Source organism: Rhineura floridana, chromosome 6, assembly GCF_030035675.1.
Source record: "Rhineura floridana isolate rRhiFlo1 chromosome 6, rRhiFlo1.hap2, whole genome shotgun sequence".
NCBI lineage: Eukaryota > Metazoa > Chordata > Lepidosauria > Squamata > Rhineuridae > Rhineura > Rhineura floridana.
Genome location: NC_084485.1, coordinates 114484378 through 114505842, shown reverse-complemented (window position 1 = coordinate 114505842; position 21465 = coordinate 114484378). Strand labels below are relative to the sequence as shown.

The 21465-nt window shown below is 45.2% G+C and overlaps 1 protein-coding gene across 10 annotated transcripts in view; it reads right to left on the bottom strand.

Moving 5' to 3' along the window:
• The window catches only part of SAMD13 (sterile alpha motif domain containing 13), a 61071-nt gene that overhangs the window by 9635 nt on the left and 29971 nt on the right, over window positions 1-21465 (bottom strand). For 6 of the 10 annotated variants that reach the window (XM_061630533.1, XM_061630536.1, XM_061630534.1 and 3 more), the window contains one exon: window positions 12903-13014. The exons of 1 other annotated variant lie outside the window; for it this stretch is intronic. In XM_061630533.1, the coding sequence (XP_061486517.1) occupies window positions 12903-13014 (112 nt within the window). Of the gene's footprint in view, window positions 1-462; window positions 1176-10818; window positions 11031-12902; window positions 13015-21465 lie in introns of those variants that run through there. 3 more of the 10 variants (XR_009763279.1, XR_009763278.1, XM_061630528.1) reach the window with 3 other exon arrangements.

Below are 21465 nucleotides of genomic sequence, written 5' to 3'. Positions count from 1 at the left end.
CCATTCTCCCTCCCTCTCCAGTTTTCTGTGTTTTCCCCCCCTCTCCCAGCAGTCAGTACCACCATTGTATTGCCACTGAACGTGCTCAGTTCTCATTGAGTAGGTTTTGGGCCCACCCCCAGTTAGGGCTTTTTTCCCTAAAGTTTTTTTTTTTTTTGTACTTCTGCAATCCTTGGGGCTTATATGATGTCATGTGTGGGGGTGATGGGCATGGCTAGGGGAAAACAGCCTTGCGGGCCAAACGGAGCCCGTGGGCTGGAGGATCCCCATGCCTTCCTAAATAAAGCTCATAGCTAGACTGGAGGGAGTATTTCTAATAAAGTTATTGCTCATCAAAAGTTTTATCTGAAACACACACACCCCAACCACTGCAAAGGTATTTCCACCAGTCCATCGCACAAACACTAAATACAGCACAAGCTTTTAATAGTTCAGTATCCAAGCTTAGCAGCTGACCCTTACCAGTAACAGCTGGGGGACCTTCAGTGACAGATTGGATGTTCCTCAACTTCGATGCTTTCTTTGCCATCCACCATAATTCTCTTTGTAATGACCTTTTTGCCATTCACAATCTTGCTGGTCATTATAACGGACTTGAACTTGCCTTTCCTGCCACTGTTCAGAGAAGCGCAGGGACAGCCCATAGTAATCTCAGAACCAAAGGAAGTGAACCCGGTTCCAGGAACAGGAGATACCCCTGTGATAGAGACAGAAAAGCTACTGTTGCTGCTGCTGCTTTTTCTTCCACCATGGAGGCCTCGTCGAGTGCCAGAAATGTCATCAAGCAGATTGTCAAAGATATTTAGTGAAAAGGAGTCCATCTCCTTGGTTACATGCAGATGTGGTCTGTGGAAACTCAGGTCAGTGTCAACATGCTTTTTTCCTCGTCCTTTGTTTCCAGATCCATCTCCATGACTGCCTCCCCCTCTTCCTCTCGCACACCTTTCTTTTTCAATTCTATCCCCTTTGCTTGATCGGTCATAGGCATCCCTCTTTTTAGTATCAGACAAGACCTCGTATGCTTTAGAGATTTCTATGAATTTCTTCTCTGCTGCTTCCCTGTTTCCTGGATTTTTATCCGGATGCACTTTTAAGGCCAACTGTCGGTACGCCTTTTTAATGTTATCCGCAGATGCAGTTTTTTGTATCCCCAAAACCTCATAATAATTCACCATCTTCATTAACAGTCTTAAGCATAAATATTCACTTCATCAGTTCTTGGCAAATATCTGAACCAATACCCTGATACCTCCTGGCACCTTGTCAGTCTCACCGTTGAAAGGTATAGTACATTTTCCCAAAGAAGGCAGCCCTGTAATAATGTTAAGTACTACATATCTTTCTGTGCACCACCATGCTAAGGATTTTAGTAATGAGATCTGGGGTACTAGCAAACAGGTTGTGAGGAAAAGGCTGTTTTAACATCCAACAACTGATTTCAAAACGGCTCAAACAGTCCACTGTCAGGGAGAGATTGTGACATCATTGTTATGTCAACTAACAGCTAGATTTTGGTCATTTGCATATTGCAATCCTATTGGTTATGAGGGTATGATGTTTGCCCTTTAGAATTAGTTGACATCAGAGAATAACAGCAGTGTAAGAATGAACACAGCTGTATGGTATTTTGACTTTTAGAAATTGGCAGCAAGAATTATACTTTATCCTATATTCACATATAAAGTACAAGACATGAAAAGATCTACATTTATTCATATACCCACTTAGCACAGCTGCACTGCCAAGATATACGTTTTCCAAAGACAGACATAATAGCAAAGTCATAGACATTAACTATGGACACAGCATTCCAACTATTTACTGGGATAATTTTAATGAATGGAATATCTTCAGATATTTTAAATTATATAATACCCTTTTAAGGTTGACGGGGTGTCTTCAGAAGCATTGTAGAGCAGATGGTATCTGAAAGGACCATTTCAAGAATGAATAACTCCTGCATTTATATTTGGCTTCCTTCTGCTCCTATTTAGTCAAGTTTGACAGCTCCTAGTTTGCTGATTTTCACTTTGATTATTAATGTGGAACTTTCTTGCATATTCAAAATCCAACAGCATCTTGACATTTAACAGACAACTCAGGATTAGGAGCTCTTACACTCATCCACAATACAGTTTTAAAAATATGAATTTATTTCTAAGAGAACATCCTGAATTGCGTTCCTCTTTTTCCCCCCTTCCTACAAGATCTCCTTCACACATACCTTTAGCAAGATGGGGTCCACTGCCACCAAGTTTGTTCTCAGCCAACTAGAGGAATGTGTAGTCTTCCACCCACATGGTTTTTCTATCATCATCATCAAAGTTTATTTGCCGGGCCATAGGCCATCACAAAGTCATGCAACATTTAAAATTTAAAATCGATACATTTAAAACATATCCATAAACTCTGACATATAAAAATCCTAAAACCTATGAGTTCTGACTTATTAAAATCCTAAAATCCTAAAATGAGACCATGGGGTTGAGGCACCTTCAGCCTCTATTGTTCCATGGACCCCAGATCTATTAAATACTTTGCTCTCAACTTTTGGGCTGCAAGGGCGAAAAGAGCCACTCTGGTGGTGACCCTAGAGTCATTATCTGCTAAAAGATAGGATACTATTTGCTCCTCCCGACTAGGATCCAAGTGCTTGATCAAGATGTCAAGAAATTTATTTCTTGGGTGGGCATAAAGAGGGCAATCAAGCAGATAATGGGGTAAATCTTCCACCTTTCCTGCTTGGCAAATACATAGGCGTTGGACCCATGGTATCTGAAGGAATCGGCCAGACATAATAGCACTAGGCATTGTCTGGAACCTAAGCGCCGTAAATGCATGTCTTAGGTGTACAGAAAATGGGTAAGATAGATAATTTGCCCTAAGATGGTCATTTTTAATTAAACCGTACCACCGTGAAAACTTAGAATTGGCAATAGCCAATTTATCCATCCAAGCACAGTGCCGCTCAATCTGTTCTTTAATTTTAATCCTATTGTGAGGTATATTAGGCTGTGTTGAAATATGATATAGATGACATATATTTGATATTTTAAGAACCCAAAAACTATCTGCCGCTATCCGGTTGAAGCAAGACTTCAATAGGATTTTGGCTGGTGCATCTGTTAGCGAAACCCAGAATGCCAGCAGGGTATTATGAATTCGGGCGCTAACAGGAAGTAAACCAGATTCAGCACGCATAAATGCAGGGGTGCCGGGGGGGAGACACAGAAGCTGTCTGAGGAAATTGTTTTGAATAGCTTCTAAACTAGGGAAAGATGTTTGCTCCCAACCCCAGATAGCTGCCCCATAGACAATCTGCGGTAGAACCTTGCTCTGATAAATTTTCAAGGCGGGGGCCACGCAATGGCCCCCCTTGGTTCTATAAAATTTAAGTATTACCCCAGCTGACCTAGTGGCTTCTAGTTTAGTAGCAGCTATATGGTTTTTCCATGAAAGGGTTTCTTGGAACAGAATCCCTAGGTATTTAAAAGAACGACATTGTTCAATTGGGTGTGTACCAATGGTCCATTTATGTTTATGATGTCTTTTCCCAAAGACCATTATTTTAGTTTTTTGGTAATTAACTTGTAATTGTTCTTTATTACAATATGCTTCTAGGGATGCCAAGAGTCTCCTAAGGCCAATAGAGGTAAGAGATAAAAGTACCATGTCATCTGCGTATAGTAGCATTGTAACCTTCCTACTACCCACTGTAGGCGGAAAAAAATTTGGACCCATCAGCCCTGCTACAATATCGTTCAAGTACAGATTAAAAAGGGTAGGTGCAAGGAGGCATCCTTGTTTTACCCCCTTATTAGCCAGAATTGGGTCTGTTAGGTTATTTTCCACTCTAATTCTTATGTTATTATTAGAGTACAATTCTTTGATTAAGTATAGAAGGCGCTTATCTATATTGGTGCAGGCCAGCTTGGCCCATAGACGGCTTCTGTCAATTGAATCAAAAGCGGCCGCCAGATCAACAAAGGCGGCATACAGATGTTTTGTGGGTCCAAGCACTGAATGTTTAGCTATAAAGTAGAGGGTGAGACAATGGTCAACCGTGCTCTGCCCTTTCTGGAACCCTGGTTGTTCAGGGCAGATAACACTATTGGCCGCTTCCCACTCCTCTAGTTTAAGCAAAAGAAATTTACTATACAACTTTGCACCAATATCCAAGAGACTAATAGGCCGATAGTTATTTGGCTCTTGTCTCTCACCTTTTTTAAAGATAGGGATGATGACACTCTGCTTCCATCCCTCTGGTACAGTACCCGTATGATTTATCTGAGTAAATAATCTTGCCAGAATGGGGGCCCACCAGTCTGGAAAGTTAATAAAAAGTTCAGGGGGAATCATATCTTCCCCCGGTGCCTTTCCCCTTTTTAATGAGGAGATAAGAACCCTTATTTGGGGTATCATAACTGGAGGCCAGATGGGGAGGGTCATCTCCTTAGTGAGTGCGAGAAGGACGGATTTATCAGCTGGAGCGGTGTAGAGCTTGGTAAAGTGATCATGCCAAATGGGGGCAGTTATTTGGCCAGATATAAACTGCTTATATGATCCTGTTCCGACCGCTACCAATTCCCAGAATAGATGCTCATTGTTTGACAGCAACGCTTGATTAAGTTGTTGCCATTGTGATCCCACAAATAGGGCCTTTTTTTGTTTTAACAAGGCCTTATATGATGAGCGAAGGAGGACAAGCTGATCATGGCAGAATGTTGTTGGGTCTCTTATTGATCTATGTGCGTAGGAAACTAAATGGCGTTTAGCAATTTTACATTCAAGGTCAAACCACCTAGAGCTCACAAAGCGAGCAGCTTTAGGGGGGCCCTTCATGATCAACTTAGGTTTAAGAAGTAAAATAATGCGTTGGTAAGAAATGAGGGCATCTGACCCGGGCTCCATTGCTTCTTGCCTAAGTAGAAGCAGAGTGTTACTGCCCAAGAATTGTGAGGCAGATGTGCAGAGGTTGGGAGACCATCGAGCTCTGCGATCGGCAACTTGCAAGCCATCCAGGGATGGTAAAACAGCAGGAGGCTGAGGGAGTGAGAGGCACAGAGCAGTCATGGTAGGGAAGTGATCACTATCGACTCTATCTAAAACCCTGAAAACACAAACCTCTGGGAATAGTGATCTTGAGATAAACATGAAGTCTATCGCGCTAGCTCCCCTTGATGAGATAAATGTCAGTGCTCCGTTGGACTGATCAACGGTAGAGCCGTGCAAGCACTCCAAATGGTGTAATTGGATAAGTTCTATTAATCTATAACCTTGTTTGTTTGCTGTCTGATCTTGCGACTTCCGAGGAAACAGGGGAATATCAAAAGCCGGGCCCTGATTTGATGAGGGCCCTTCAATCCAGCCTGGACCCAACCTGGCATTAAAATCCCCGCAGAGTATTACCCTGGATAGGGGGAATTGAAATTCCAAATGAGATAGGAACTCTGATAGTTGGTCCCATATATTACCTGGCGAAAGCTTTCTAGCCATAAGAGGGGGGAAATAGACGTTAATAATAATAAGGGGACCTATAGAAAGGCCAGAAATCATCACCCCTTGCACATAATGCTCACAATTTGGATGCAGAGCTTGGATATCTACAGGCAGATCTGCAGAAATAAAAATGCAAAGGCCACCACTGCCTCTGCCATTTATATTATATTTAATCGCTGGCAGTGTAAAAGCTTGGAAGCCACTTAAAAACACCGGGACATCTGGCGTTGCCCACGTTTCTTGGAGACATATGATCTTGAATTTACTCAGAAAGGGGGATGGGTCAGCCTCCCTAAATTTATTGGACCAGCCCATTATGTTCCAAGATAGAATCGTAAACTGTCAGTCATGGGTACTTGTATCTGACATCATAGCGGGGCAATTGCTAGCTGATTTAGTTTGTTCGTAGGGTGTTAGTCCAGATGAGGAGCTTGTTCGGTCCGGCACGTACTGCGAAGAAAAATCAGTCAGAACCTGAATTGAATTTTGTTCCTTTATGTATTGTTCCTTTTGTGCATTTCCCCCCTCATATTTACTTGCTAGAGGAATATACTGATCTCCATTAGATTGTTCATGGATAACAGATAGACGTAAGGAAAGTTGTACAAGTCTATCTAAAATTTCCTCTCGGTCGATCACTGGTAATGATCCAAAGGATTGAAGCAGTGATTGTTCCTCCTTTCCCAGCGAATCATTCAATCTCCCTTCCCTGAGAGACTCCTCCGGGGGTAATGGGTGGCCATGGCCCAAAGGCTGTCTAGGGGTAGAGTCTCCTTCCCGTGACGACGCCTCCTGGGAGAGCTCGTTAGTTGACACTATCTGCCGCTGGTCAGGTTGTTGAAAATATAGGCAGGAAGTAAAGTCCTCGTCCAAAATAGTGGTTTCAGGCACTTTGGGGGAGTCCAATCTTTGATCAATTGAATCCTGCGATTCCAAGTCAATCAGTAGATCTTGCTTGAGCTGCTTCTCCACATACGCAGATTTTTGGAGTAGCTACAAAAGGGGCATAAGTCCCAATGGTGGTACTAGATTTTCAAAATATCTTAGCGTAGCAATTCCCTCCTTGGCCAGAGATTCTTTAGCGAGCCATAGTTGATTGACTACCTCCTGAGAGGTGAAGGTGACCACTGCTCGGGCCCGCCTTCCATTATAATAAAGGAATTCTACCTGCACAATGTCTTTTATATTGAGAAGCCCCGGTGTCTCTTTCCCTACAGTATTCAGAAAATGACGTTTTCTGGCGACAGATGAAATATAGCCCCAGGGCTTGGGATAATTTGTAAAAGCCAACTTGCGCCTATTCAAAACTAGGTTCCATCGCGCTAATGGAGCTCGTGGAGATGTATTTTGTTTTGTCTTTGCCCCGGCTAATGCATCCAACCAAGGATCCTGATGTGGGATGAAGCCGGCTGGGCTCCTGATGCAGACATTTCTTGGCTTCGCTTCGGCAGGAGGAGGGTTACAGGGTCTTATACTGCCTTTAGTAGGTGTAGAAGGACAGGTCCGTGTTGGGGACTGTGCCAGGGTCGATCTTGGCTTCGTTCGGGACTCAGTTGATAAATTATCCAGCAGATTAAAGAGTCTCTTAAAATTCATCCCATTTCTTCGTGGGGGTTTACGTGCCTTTTGGTTTTTACTCTTCTGTGTGTAAAGTATCGGACGTCTTTTTTTCTTTGTGCGGAAAGACTTTGTTTGAGGAGGCACTACCACCACAGAAGGCTTTGTCGAATTAACGGAAGCAACGTGAGACTGAGGGACCTGTGAATTTCGATGTAGCTCCACCAAAGTTGTCAACAGCAGATTACATTCGTTTAAGTATACTTTAACATGCTCCAGCTTGGTCGTGATCAAAAACAGCCAGTTTTTAAGTGATAGGATATGTCCAGGAGAATCATCCTTTGGGGAAGGCTGTATAAAATCCGTGTCTGTATCAGTTCTTTGGAAGCCTTCTGGTGATACAGACCGGTCCATAAGGGAATTCGAAGCCATAGGTTGTTGTGTACAATCTCTGCTTGGGGGGGGTATATATTGTAAATCATTTGCCTCTTGAGGAAAATTATTTGTGGGGAGAACAGCGGGATCAGTTGGAAGAGATCCATATGAGGAGCTTTTGTTATTTAAAGTTTGACTGTCAGCCATCACAATTTCTTCAGCTAAATTCATAGCAGAAGGTGCCTCCCATGAGCTGTGTGAGAAACCCTTAAGGAGAAGGGACCAATCGGAGGGCAAAGATGTAGCCTGCCAGCAGTCATTTACCATTTGTTGTTGTGATACAGTTGGAAAGAAATTCGTAATTTTCAACTGTCCCCCTTGTTCACCTGTTATACTGCCAGAATGTTTTTGAGTGTGAGGTACTTCATCTTGGGCCTTCTCCGATCTTTTTTTTTCTTCCTCTTTCCCTTTTCTGACAAGCTTTCTAAAGGAACAGGGGGCAGACCTAAAGCTTTCCTCTCATTTCTTGTTAACACCATTTCGGCCTGCAGTTCTTGTGCTCATTAAAACGTGGAAGTAGATTAGGTCGTAACTCTTGGCTGTCGGCCCGTTATCAGACGTTCAAGGACTCTTTCAAATTATCTCATTTTTGCCAACAAATTAAATAAGCAGTACAGATTAGAACAGAACACTAAACCTCCGGCTGCAACCGGTAGGATGAAAGTACTAACATGTACTAATTATATGATAAATATATGATATATTAACAGATCTAAGGGCAGCTGCGAAAAAAGCTCACCCGTCGCCATCAGCCCGGAACTGGAACCCCTGGTTTTTCTATGACTACTACACCATGCTTGCAACAGGGTCATATAGGGAGAAAACTTCACATCCCTCTAGCAGTGTGGGAACAGCCACTTTGTCTACTTCTTCTGACAGCTAGCAAAGGTCATTATTTTCCAAAAAGTGCTTCATCATAGCTAAGCTGATTGAATCCATCGTCAAAGTGGCAACACCATGTAAAAAGTGGTCATGTAAATCAAAATGTAAGAGGCCGGGCAGGTTCCTTTTAAAGCTGGTACTGATAAATATGTAGTATAAAGTAAGATTCTAAATCTGAAAATTCTAATATAGAAATACCTAGTTTTTAAAGCTTCTTTTATCCTGTTTTGGAAATAAAACCCTTAAACTCTTAACTTCTGAAGTCATATAGGCATCCTTTTTCTAAGCTTATACCTCTTACAGACAACTATCTTGGGCATAAGTTTACTTTTATATAAACAGAGTTACTCTGGGACAACAGACCTTGAAGTTGACTTGTTCAAAGGGTGAATTCAAGGGTGAATTCAAGGTTGAAGATGAACTGAAAAGAAGTCCCCAGGAGCTGGTAAGATAAAAGAAACTCTCACTCATTTCTCTTTCAGCCTATACATCCACATAGGGCATCTTCATATATTTACATCGACTTTCAGTTTCATCCCACTGAGCTGAAGTAACATCAGAAAGGTTGGAACAATGCTCAGACATGAGAGCCAGCACAGTGCAGTGGTTAGAGTGCTGGGTTTAGACTGGGGAGACAGAGATTCAAATCCCTACTCAACCATGAAGCTCACTGGTGCCCCCTCCAGGTAGCCCTTTTTATTGCACATTCATGATGATTTGTTCTCACGATGCTTTCAATATTCATGATGCTTTCAATACTGTGTGCGCCTGCAAATGTTCTGAAGCAGTCACACTGCTTCACTTCCATTCAGTGCATATCAAGTAACTTCCTGCTGAAATCCTGTAACTTTTTATACCACAAATGTTGTGGTTTATTTTTCTCCAACTTTTGTTGCACTATAGCCTCTCCAGACAGCAATAATGTGGTAGCATTGAGGAAGCATTGCAGAACAAATTAAAATATAATAAATCCATCGCTAATGCACTATTATTTTGTCAAAAACATGTGGCAGAATACACCTGCAATAAAACATCAATCTGGAGGGGCCCTGGGTGACCTTGGACTAGTAACTTTCTATCAGCCTATCTGACCTCACAGGGTTGTTGTGAGGGGGGAAACAGGTGGAAGCTTGTATGCCACCTTGAGCTCCTTGGAGGAAAAACGAGATATAAATGTGATAAAAGAAAATATCCCATCTAATTGTTGCCCAGCTAGAAAGGGGGGGGGACGACAGCTGGTTGGAATGATCCATGTAATCAGTCCCACCTGTGTCATGCCAGCCTTTTTAAATTTTACTGCAGCAATGTAAGATGAAATCATGGAAAAGTGGATCCTACACAGCTGCAGTAATGGATGAAGGGTCCCAAAAGAAAAACCAAGAAATTTTAGAATGTCCTGATAGAATCTGCAAAGGGTGTGCAGCTGGAACAGTTTGAAGTTTCTTGTCTTTGGAAGGCTGCCATTACAGAAAGGCAATCCCTTATGAGTACTAGATCCAGACTAGATGGGACTTCTCATTAAAAGCTGCCTTGTTACCAGAAATTCCTGAAGTTGCCATTTACCCCCACCCCCTCTGATCTGGCATCAGAGGGAGACATCGTTGGACATCTGCTGAGGCGCACGACCCTGCAAGTGGCCACTCTCGATCCCCCCTGAGCCTCCAGGGTCTGTTGCTGCTGCTCCTTGCTGTGCTGTCACTGCCTGTTCACCTGCCCTTTCTGAGCATGCAAGTGGTAACAACTGAGAAGAATAGAGCATCATCCTTCATGTGCCTTCCCCTCTTCCTCTGGGTAGCTGTGTACGTTCGGCCCAAAGGGAGAGGACAGTGGGGACTTCAGTGAGGAGGGTACGGATCCAATCGGCGAGGGGGCCCCACTCAAGACATCTTTGCACTCATAACAGCGGCTTCCTCAGTTCATTTTCATCATTGCCGCCAGCTCATTCTCCCACACAAAGCCAGCGCTTTCTCAATGAACCATGACCCATCCAATCAAGCACCAGCTCCCTCTAGGGCCTCTGCGATCCCATTTCAAGACCAGTAGTTGATGCCAGCTTCATTGCTGATCCTGCTGTGCTTTCCCAGCTGAACCTACCCTAGCAGGAAAATCCGGAGGATGCCTTCAAAGAGCATTTAGTTAATAAGGAGTCCGGATGAGTAAAGAAACCCTGCTGGATTAACAGCTTTTCATTACACAACCACAGCAGCTAATTCCAATATAACCATTATGCAAATGCTACAGTAGTACTGCAGTTACACAAAAGCCTATCAGCAGCTCCTACTTGCAATGTATTTTCGATGTATCATAGAGTAAATCTAAAACAGATCTGTAAAGGCATTGGAACAACCCTAGCCGTGATACAATGGCAACAGTACATAGGTGATAATATATGTTCTCAGCCCCAGAACAATTTTTGATTTCTAGGACTCATGCCCTGGAACATACCAAGTGCACCACTAACCACAGGCAGAATACATTTCAGGTAACCACATCTTCACACATCCGGCATTAGGGGTCACAGGATGCGATTTCAAATCCACTTTACATCCTAGCACCTCTCTTTTTTAGAAACTGGGGATTGGGGATCGAACGGGAGTGGGGGGAGAATCAAGGCTTTCCGACTTCCCACGTCGTAGCTCGGAACAATCCTTTTCTGGCTAGTGCAAAAGAAGAACAACAGTCATTGGTCTACAGCAGCCTACCCAAATGAGGTGCTGTCCAGATGTTTTCGACTATGTCTCCTATCAGTCCTAGCCAGCACGGCTGAAGGACACCTGATTGGTCTACTGTCCGCAAGAAGATCCTCATTCCTTTAAAAAGCTCAATTTCAGGGAAGAGCTCAGCACTCTCTTTTTTCTACACCTGGGTATTAGAAAATGATGGCTGATGAATTTCTCCTTCACATAAAAAACACATGGGACCCCAAATCCACACCACAACTGACAGTGGAAAGAGAGTGGATAGGGGTGGATAAACATCTGCAGCGCGGCAGTGTGGTAAGTGAGACTTGCTCAGCTTTGCCCCCTGATATTTAAACACAGCAGATGTCACTTGTGGATTGGATTTGGCAGTACAAGGAATGCAAAATAATAAGGAATAGAAGAATGAAGAGGAAACCATGAGTTTGGCAGGGCAGACACTGATAAATGAATATGCCTATGCAGCAGGCGCTGGGAACCTTTTTTCTGTTGGGGTTGCATTCACTCAGGGGAAATCTGTTGGAGGCTGCATATTGGTGGTGGGTGTGCCAGAGCAGGGCAGAGGGCTCTTTTTATCTCTTTCAACCACTCCTTCTCTCTCTAGCCCTATTTCTCTGTCTCTTGTTCTCCCCATCCAGAAGGCTGTCAGAGGATGGACAGACAGTTCAGGTAACTGGTAAGAGCAGTTAATGTGCAGAGAGCTTTTCCCCTCCTCCCTCACTTTAACTATTTCGGTTTTCTTCCTCATTTTTATGATTCCTGCTCACATCCTCTCCTTCCATGCTCCCTCCTCCCCCGTGTAAAATTAGATTGAGGGTTGCAGGAAGGGATGAGGAAGACATTTTATTCCGTTTGCATTTAAAGGCAAACCTACCTAATTTGCACTTTTTGAAACGAGACGTGAATTAAAACACAGTCATCCTTTGAATTTTTCACTTCTACAAATTTTGCAGTTCAGGTCTCCAGCCAAGTAAGCCAGGTAACAGGTCCAAAAATGCATATACTAGGGTAAAGTATGCATACAAATGCATATAGTAGTGAAAACATCATACAAAAATGAACTATATTAGGGAAAATTCCTTTACAAAAATCTTTATATTAGGCAAATTGCATACAAAAATGTGTGTATTAGGAGACATTTGCAATATAGGTGTCTGTGTTGGAATTGCTTTTTAAGGTGCTTTTAAAGTTTTTTAAAAAAGATGTTTTTAAAGATGTTCTCTTTTAATATATTTTAACGTCTGTTTTTATGATGTTTTAGAGTGTTTTTAGTGTTTTTGTTTGCTGCCCTGGGTTCCTACTGGGAGAAAGGGCGGGATATAAATGTAATAATAAATAAATAAATACATTTATATTGTAAAATACATATTCTTCTGTACAATTTCTGTACACCAACTGCATTGCAAAATCTGGAGAAGTGCATAAATCAACCAGGAGTTGTGTTTTGATCTACAAGCAAGCTCAGGACTGTCAAACTAGGTTGGTCTGCTGAGAAAGAAGGTGAGCATAGGATTGCAGCCTTCAGTATTATGGCCAAGGTAACAAATGACATTTACGGCAGAGCCAGTCAATTTTGTAAATAAGCAATCCCAGACGTGCCTGCTCAGAAGTTAGTCCAACTAAGTGTAATGAGGCCTACTCCTAAGTAAGTGTGCATAGCATTACAAGGCTTACTCATACAAACAACTCTCCTCCAACTATTCCATGTTGTTGTACTAGAATTTAAGCATATAATTCAATTAATTCAATCGTCAGTGATATTGTCTGCACTGCTTCTTAGGAGCCAGTTTTATAGCAAAAGTTAAAGATGGATTGTCCAAACAGATTTACCTGCTCTTGAAAAGCATGAGCTTGTTCTTCAAAGCCCACTGTCCTGAAATAATTCACCACATCTGTAACCGCCCAGTCAGCAGGATCAGGTGGTCTTCCATTCTCTACCAAGCTATGAAATTTTAAAAAATGCAAGCAAATGTTAATATTTCTGCATAGCACACACGTACCAGGTGCTGTGTAGCTTAGTTATAGTTCATTAAAGAGAAGAGAAACACCTTAAGGCAGGCAGACTAGCTCATTTGTGGGCTTGACAATCTTTCTTTACATGCATTCTAATCCTTAGGATTGATTTTCCAAGTCATGAATCCCGAACTGATTTTAAGCCTAGAAGCAGAAAGGCACATGAAATGGTTTGCGCCTGTGACCTACTGGTGTTCAACCAACAAGCTGATTTCTTTCTCATGCCTCCAAGATCCAGCTCAATCAAAGTGAGAAGATTTTTTATAAGAGAATCAAGGGCCAAAGATTGGGTGAGCCAAGGCTTACTTTATAAATGGGGTGGAGAACCTTCTTTTCCTATGAAGGAAATTCACGGGGAAAGTCAACTGGAGGGACCCTATTGTTGAAGGTGGGTGAATCCAGAGCCGCAAGCGGGCAGTCTGCAGCATTATATTGCTTTATCTCTTCCAGGCACAATATCTTTTCCTCTCTCTGTGCCAACCCATCTCTGAGGACTACATGAAATTTGGGCTCAGGAGTGTAGTCGTCCAGAGTTGCAGGGGGTCATAGACCCATTACATTTGGGGAGCAGGGTCCCAGGCAGGCCCCTCTGTATGAACCAATCAGCATGAAAGAGGGAGCGTGTTATCCATTGAGAAGAGTCCTTGTCCTTTTGTGCTGATCGGAGCCATCAGAGTGAAAGGAGGCAAGTCAGTCACTGAGAAGACCCTTCTCAGTAGCTAACACACAGTCATCCCTTTCATGCAAATTGGCTCTTAGAGATGTCTGTTGTAGTGGAGTGTGGACTCACAAGATGATAGGGAGAGCAAGGGAGATGAGGGAAAGGGGGTGTGGCTTTGAGGGTTGTGATGTGACTACCATTAAGGGACCCTGCACTTCTGAATTTGCCACTACACTACTGTTTGGGCTGCATGAAATTAGGTCAAGGGCCACATGTAGCATATGAGCTGCAAGTTCCCCACCACAGCATTACAACAATTGAATGCAGTGTACACATGCTAGGAGTCGTATGATAGACAGAAGTCAAATTTCCTTGGTGATTATAGAGATATAATCTCACCTTATTAGCCCCTGGAGCCATCTTTCAGAATGAAGGTATAGCTTCTTGGGTCTGTTTCAAGAACTGCTGGCAAAAATAGTTTAGTCTTGTTTACACAAGATCTTATCTTGGGACAGCAGTTCCTATACCTGCATCTACCTTGGGTTTGTTTGCATAATCCAGGAGCCATCCTGAGGCTCTAGCAAGGAGATCATCTTGGCAAAATGGACCATTGGTCTCACCTGAAGGATGATTTTCCTATGAGGACGGACATCACAATGGGTTTTAGCTCCACCTATCGTGCGAAGGCAAGAATGTCTTTGAAGTCAAGACTAGGGGCGTCAGGCCCCTCCCACTCTCCAGTTCATTTGCAGCGAGTCTAAGGAGAGATATCTAAAAATACAAGAACAAGGCCAACAGGCCTGGCAGCAGGAAAATAACACAATAGTACCATGCATAGTAACATGACTCCAACATAGCGGTATAACAGAACTAGAAGTCTTGACTTCACTTTTAAATTTAAATATAATAGCGTAACAGTAATATAGGACACATTAGAAAATTTATAGTCATCCTCCAACTGGGAGGGTCGTGATGTCCGTCCTCATAGGAAAATCACCCTTCAGGTGAGACCAATGGTCCATTTTCCCTATCAGTCCGGCCATCACAACGGGATGTACCCCAGCAGCCCAAACAGGGAGGGACCACCCACGTGTTAATCGTCATTAAGAACCTGTTGCAACACTCGTCTGCCAAAAGAAGCGTCAGCAGAGGCATAGCGATCAATTTTATAATGCCTTATAAACGAGTGTGGGGTAGACCAGACTGCAGCCCTACAAATATCTGCAACAGGAGCATTAGTGGCAAAAGCAGCCGAAGTGGCAGCTGACCTGGTAGAATGAGCCGTTATACTAGCTGGAACTGACAGCTTCAGAGACTCATATGCTAACGTAATACATGCCCTTAACCAACGGGATAAGGTAGGATTGGAAACTTTATGCCCCATAGACCTTGGATGAAAGGATACAAACAGAGACTCAGTTCGTCGTATATCCTGGGTCCTAGACAGGTAGGTCTTGAGAGCCCTCCGGACATCCAACGAATGCCAAGCCTTCTCGAGAGGATGGGTAGGATTCGGACAAAAGGAAGGCAAAACAATGTCCTGGTTGCAATGGAACACTGAATCAACCTTGGGACGGAAGGAAGGATCAGTTTTCAGTACAACAGAGTCCTTATGGAAGACGCAGAGATGGCGAGCGGAAGACAATGCGCCCAACTCCGAAACTCGTCTGGCAGATGTGATTGCGATCAGGAACAAGACCTTGAAGGACAGTATACGAAGAGGCACAGTCCTGATGGGTTCAAACGGAGGGCGTTGCAAAGCCTGCAGAACCTTCGGCAAACTCCATGAGGGAAACCGATGGACAACAGCCGGAGAGCGTAGGGCGACTCCCCTCAAAAAACGTTTGATGAACGGATGTGAGGAAATATGATCTCCAGGAGAGGACACTGAGAGAATGGACGACAGAGTGGACGCATGTCGACGTAGAGTGTTGGGTCGAAGTCCCATCATAAAGCCGCTATGGAGAAATTGGAGCACCTGATGCACAGTGGCCTGAGATGGATCATGGTGGTGGGACTGACACCACTTGGAGAAAGCCACCCAGGTATGTTGATAAATACAGGTGGTAGATGGTCTTCTCGAGGCCAAAATAATATCAATCACAGCGTCAGACAGTCCAGCTGACCTCAAATGTCCCCGTTCAAACGCCACGCTGTTAGATTGAACCAAGTAGGGTCCTGGTGCAGTACTGGACCCTGGGATAGAAGGTCTGGCGTTACTGGAAGTGTCCAAGGTTCCATCATTGACATTGCCAGAAGATCTGAAAACCACGGTCGGCGTGGCCAGAATGGTGCTATCAGAACCAGCTGTGCCCTTTCGGTTCGCGCCTTTTTCAAGGTTTTGGCTAACAATGGTATGGGAGGAAAGGCGTACAATAGACCGTCTGGCCACGGTGTTGTCAGAGCATCCACTGCTTCTGCTGTTGAGTCCAGGTATCGGGCAAAGTACCTGGGAAGCTGGCAATTGCGACTGGAGGCAAACAGGTCGACTGATAGGGCGCCGAACCGACACTGGAGACGATGGAAAATGGCTGGATGAAGTTTCCATTCTCCCGGAAAGACCTGTTGTCTGCTGAGCCAGTCTGCTGTCACATTCCAAATCCCTCTGAGGTGCTCTGCTTTCAGGGATTGTAGATGTTGTTCTGCCCAGACAAAGATGAGGGAGGCTAAGTCCTGCAGAGGACGAGACCTGGTGCCCTCCTGTCTGTTCAAATGTGATTTTACACACGTGTTGTCTGTTCGAATGAGCACATGATGCAAAGGGAACAGAGACTGAAAATGACATAGAGCTAAGTGGACAGCCTTTAGTTCCAGCCAGTTGATGCTTTGTGATTGCTCTGTGTTGGACCAAACCCCCTGAACGTACTGGGAGTTGCAGTGGGCTCCCCAACCTATGAGGCTGGCATCTGTGGTTACAACGGTTCTGCGGGGTTCTCTGAACGACGTGCCCTTGGAGAGGTGTTGAACCTTGGTCCACCAGCGGAAGGAGAGGCGCAGTGCGGGGCTCAAGCGAACTTAGCGATGGTTGGAGCTGGCAATGTCTTTTTGAAAAGGCAACAGAATCCACTGAAGGGGCCGAGTGTGGGCTCGAGCCCATGGCACAATGTGGATTGTAGATATAAACATCCCGAGCGCTCTGGCGAGCAGCATGACGTCTGCGGATGTTTGTTGCATCAGGGACCTTGCGATGCTTGTGATGGCAGTGATGCGATCTGGAGCCAAGAAGACCATTGCCTGCAGGGTGTCCAACATTGCCCCTAGATGTAGTAGGCGTTGGGTTGGTTGGAGATGGCTTTTGTCGAAGTTGACAAGCCAGCCGTAGGCCTGCAAAACATTGAGGGTGATCATTAAATGATGATGAGCCAGTTCCTCCGACTTGGCCCGTATTAGCAAATCATCCAAATATGGGTAGATATGAACCCCTTGGGTCCGGAGGTAAGCCACTAGGATGAGTAGCACCTTGGTAAACACTCTTGGAGCAGAGGAGAGGCCGAATGGCATCGCTCTATATTGAAAATGTTGGTGGCCAAAAGCAAACCGAAGAAACTTTCTGTGGGCTATGCAAATGGGCACATGGAGATACGTTTCCTTAAGGTCGATAGAAGCCAGGAAGTCTCCTTCATGCAGACTCTCCGTAATGGAGTGGAGTGATTCCATTTTGAACCTGCGATATGTTACAAAAAGGTTGACAAACTTGAGGTCCAATACCGCCCTCCATGATAAATCTCGTTTTGGCACAGCAAATAGCAGGGAGTACACCCCTTCCGACCTCTCAGTTGTGGGAACTGGCTCTATCGCCGCTATGTCCAAGAGGTGGTGTATAGCTGTCTGCATAATGTTGTGCCTGGCTGGTGCCCTTGGGCAAGGAGACGGGTGGAATCTGTCTGATGGGGTTGCCCAGAACTCTATGGTATAACCATAACTGAAAAGGTCCCTGATCCAGGAGACCTTAGTAAGGCGCAGCCATCGATCTCCAAAATTAAGTAATCTGCCACCTATGGGGAGGGCGTTAAGACTACTTGCATAGGCGAGGGCCTCCCTTATATGAGGACGATGAGTTGCCCCTGCGCCCTTGGTACTGACCTCTGCCCTGGAAGCGTCGGTTCCAGGAGCCCCTGAATGCGTTGGGGTCATAGGATCTGAAGTCGCGGCCTCGTCCTCCCGGCCGCGTTCCTCGAAAGGGCTGGTTAGAACGGAAGGAAGGAAATCGCCTGAAGGGCCTGTGGTCGCTGTTCTTGACTGTGGCCAGAACCGGTTTGTGGGCGTCTTTTGGATCAACCAGCACTGCCTTTAGAGCTTCCTTGCCGAAGAGTAGATATCCGGAGTAAGGAGCCCTGGACAGATTCAATCTGGCCGCTGAATCAGCTTGCCAGTGGCGAAGCCAGAGGGTGCGATGAGCGACTATTTGAGCCGTCATGGCTCGTGCCCCTAATTGAGTGGCATCCAAAGTGGCATCGGCCACAAAAGCTGCTGTCTTACGCAATTTCAATAGTGCTCTTCTGAGGGTGACAGGATCAGGGTTAGCATCCTCTAGAAGGTCATCCAGCCACATCATAGATGCTCTGGAGAAGATGGAGGCTGAAGCGGAGGCACGCATGGCTAGGGCAGTGGCCTCGTGATTCTTGCGGAGGGCGAAGTCTATTTGTCGCTCAGTAGTGTCTTTTAGGTGGGATTCCCCTTCCCTGGGCAAAAGCGATCATGAAACGAGGCGAGCGATTGGTTCATCTATGCCAGGGACATCTAACTTGGTGGCAAAATCCGGGGCTAGGGCGTAAAGTCTGTCAGCCAGGTTCTTGAAGCGTCGAGCTTTGAGTGGATGGGCCCATTCTTCAGAGGCTAATTTGGTAATTAGGTCCGGCACCGGGATGTAGTGTTCAGTAGGTGCAGGGGATTTGAGGACCTTGGCCCCTTTGATAGCTGGGGCGGGCGAAGTTGAAGGCGCAGTCTGGAGACCAAGGGTATTAACTACCCTGCGTGCTAGCGGCTGATAGTCTGAGGTATTAAACAAGCGATACGATGTATCCTCCTCATGATCTGAATAGTCGCTCCAGTCGTCTCCTTCAACATGGTCGGTGAAGGTTGACTCCTCCGCATACGAGACTTCATCCGTACATCTGCCTCTGGCTACATCAAAGGGCTCTGGTGAACCGGGAGAATGAGCTTCATGGCACGCACGTTGGACCATGTTAAGTGGAGGTATGGCAGGAACTTGCGGTAGTGACTGCATTTGGGTGAAAAATGCCAGCATGGCTTGAAGTTGGGAGAGGAAATCAGGAGACAGCTGCAGACCGGATGTGGCAGATGTATGTGCCTGAGGAACTATTGGAACAGATGTTTGGGGCGATAAAACGGAGGGAGGTTCGTCAGGTGAACACGGGGGAAAGCCAACAAACTCTTCCTCATCAGAGGCAGCAGCAGGGGAATGGAGAATATCGCTTATGTGTGCCTGTGCTGTGGTGGTGGTTGGCACAGAGACATAACGTGGGCGCTTTGGTTTACTATGGCTGGAAAGATGTTTTGTCTTAGCCAGTGCTTTGGTATGTCTGGTCTTAGTCGTGTTAGGATGTTGTGGCTTGGCTGATTGTGGCATGCCTGGCTGATCTGGCACCATATGGGTTGATGGCGACATGCCTGGCTGTTCTGCCATCTTATATTAACTTGGGTGCAGTACACTGCCACGGAGGGGGCAGAATGTAAAGACCCGAACTGGCACAGCGTACTACCACGGAGGGGGTAGGATACACTGGCAGATGGCGAAGTGCACTGCCACAGAGGGGGCAGAATGCACTGAGGTATCAGCGTTAATGTAATATAGGCTGTTTTAGAGTTGGTACACTCAGATTAGTGCTGTAGGCTGGGTTTCAGGTTTGGTTCACGACCTCAGAGGGGGCAGGACCAATATAAATCAGATTTAGTACAAAGCCACTAAGAGTAAATCTCCAGCCTTGATAATACAATCCAGCCACTAGGATTAAAGCTCCAGCCTTGAGAATACAATCCAGCCACTAGGATTAAAGCTCCAGCCTTGAGAATACAATCCAGCCACTAGGATTAAAGCTCCAGCCTTGATAAAATAATCCAGCCCACTAGGATTGGAGCTCCAGCCTTGATAATATAATCCAGCCACTAGGATTACAGCCACAGTAAAATTGTGTGAAAATCAGCCCTGTGTAGGTCTGTCTGCAGCACGTATACAACACACATACGGATAGATAGCCTGCAAGGGAGGTATCCGATGGTTAATAAGGGTAACAAAAAAGGTGGGAAATTTGAATTCAAAAAATGGCGCCCGGAAAAAAAGAGCGGGAAAAAATGACGGAGAGAGAAGAAGCAATGGCGGCCGTAAGCGAACTGGGGGAAGGGCTGCCCAGCCGGGGCCGAAAACCGCACTAGCGGCTCTAAAAAACCCCCAGGAGGGAACAGGGCAGTAAGGGAAAAGCGGCAGCTGCCACAGAGAGAGCCGCCGTCGCCGTCTGCAAAGCCCTTCGCAGTGGAAATTTAAAGCCACGTAGCGAGGGTGAACTGAGGTAAAAGGTAAGACTCAGGTAACGGAACTAATGGAGTAGCCGCAGCCACAGGTTACAGGGGGAGAAAACAGACCCGGGCGGGCTAAATCGAGTGACGGGGGAACGGCGGGAGCTGCAGCCGCAAGCTCCCGCTGAGATCGGAAGAGCCGCAGCCGCGGCAACAGAGCCGGGGGGGGTGAAGCTCAACGATCAAAAACAAAGAGAACCGCAGCTGCGGTCTCTGAGGGAGCCCCCAGACAATGGATGCAACAGAGCTGGGGGGGGGGGATCTCAAACGGCCAAAAACAAGAGAACCGCAGCCGCGGTCTCAGAGGGAGCCCCAGTCAAGGAAGGAAAGTAAAATGAAATGAATAGCTCAGGGTTGGGAAAATAGCTAAGAGAGCCGCAGCCGCGGTCTCTGTGGGGACCCTCAGTGAGCTACACACAAAAAAGAAAAAAGGAAGGATTTGAAGACAAATACACAAACGAATATGAGAGACTTAGCTCAATGTTATGCTATAATTCCAATCTTGTTCGTACGAAGGCAAGAATGAACTGGAGAGTGGAAGGGGCCTGATGCCCCTAGTCTTGACTTCAAAGACATTCTTGCCTTCGCACGATAGGTGGAGCTAAAACCCGTTGTGATGGCCGGACTCATAGGGAAAATAAGGAGCTCCTGTATGTGTTTTCCAGTTAAGTGGCTCTAAGGGCTTAACCAAGGCATTTTCTGCACAAGTTTTTTGCCATTGTGAAAGCAGCACAGCTTATGGTTGTATGCATTTTTTTAAAGATCAAATGTTTTTATGCCAAACTAACCCAGACTGTGCCCCCAAATAGAGCTGAATTATACAACTTGTCGACATTATAAAAATTAAACTTTGTGGTATAATTTTTACTATTTTAAATAATTTAATCTGCATCATCAAGGAACCAAGTGGAAACACAAGCCTCTGCTTGCTCAGAATTTTAATTTGTCCCTCCTTTGGTCTCTGACATTCACCCCAGTCTTTGAAGTGTATCATCACAATTATAAGGGCTAGAAATTTGTTTTAAGATGAGACTCTCGGGAAGCTGAACTCTGCTGCCAGTACCACATTTTCTACACTTCAGTAGAATTATGGGGTCCAAATAGCCCTGCCTGTAGACCTAGGTCTGAATAACATCCAATGCACTTGTTTTCATGTCCCCTTTTATCCTCATAGCAACCTTGTCA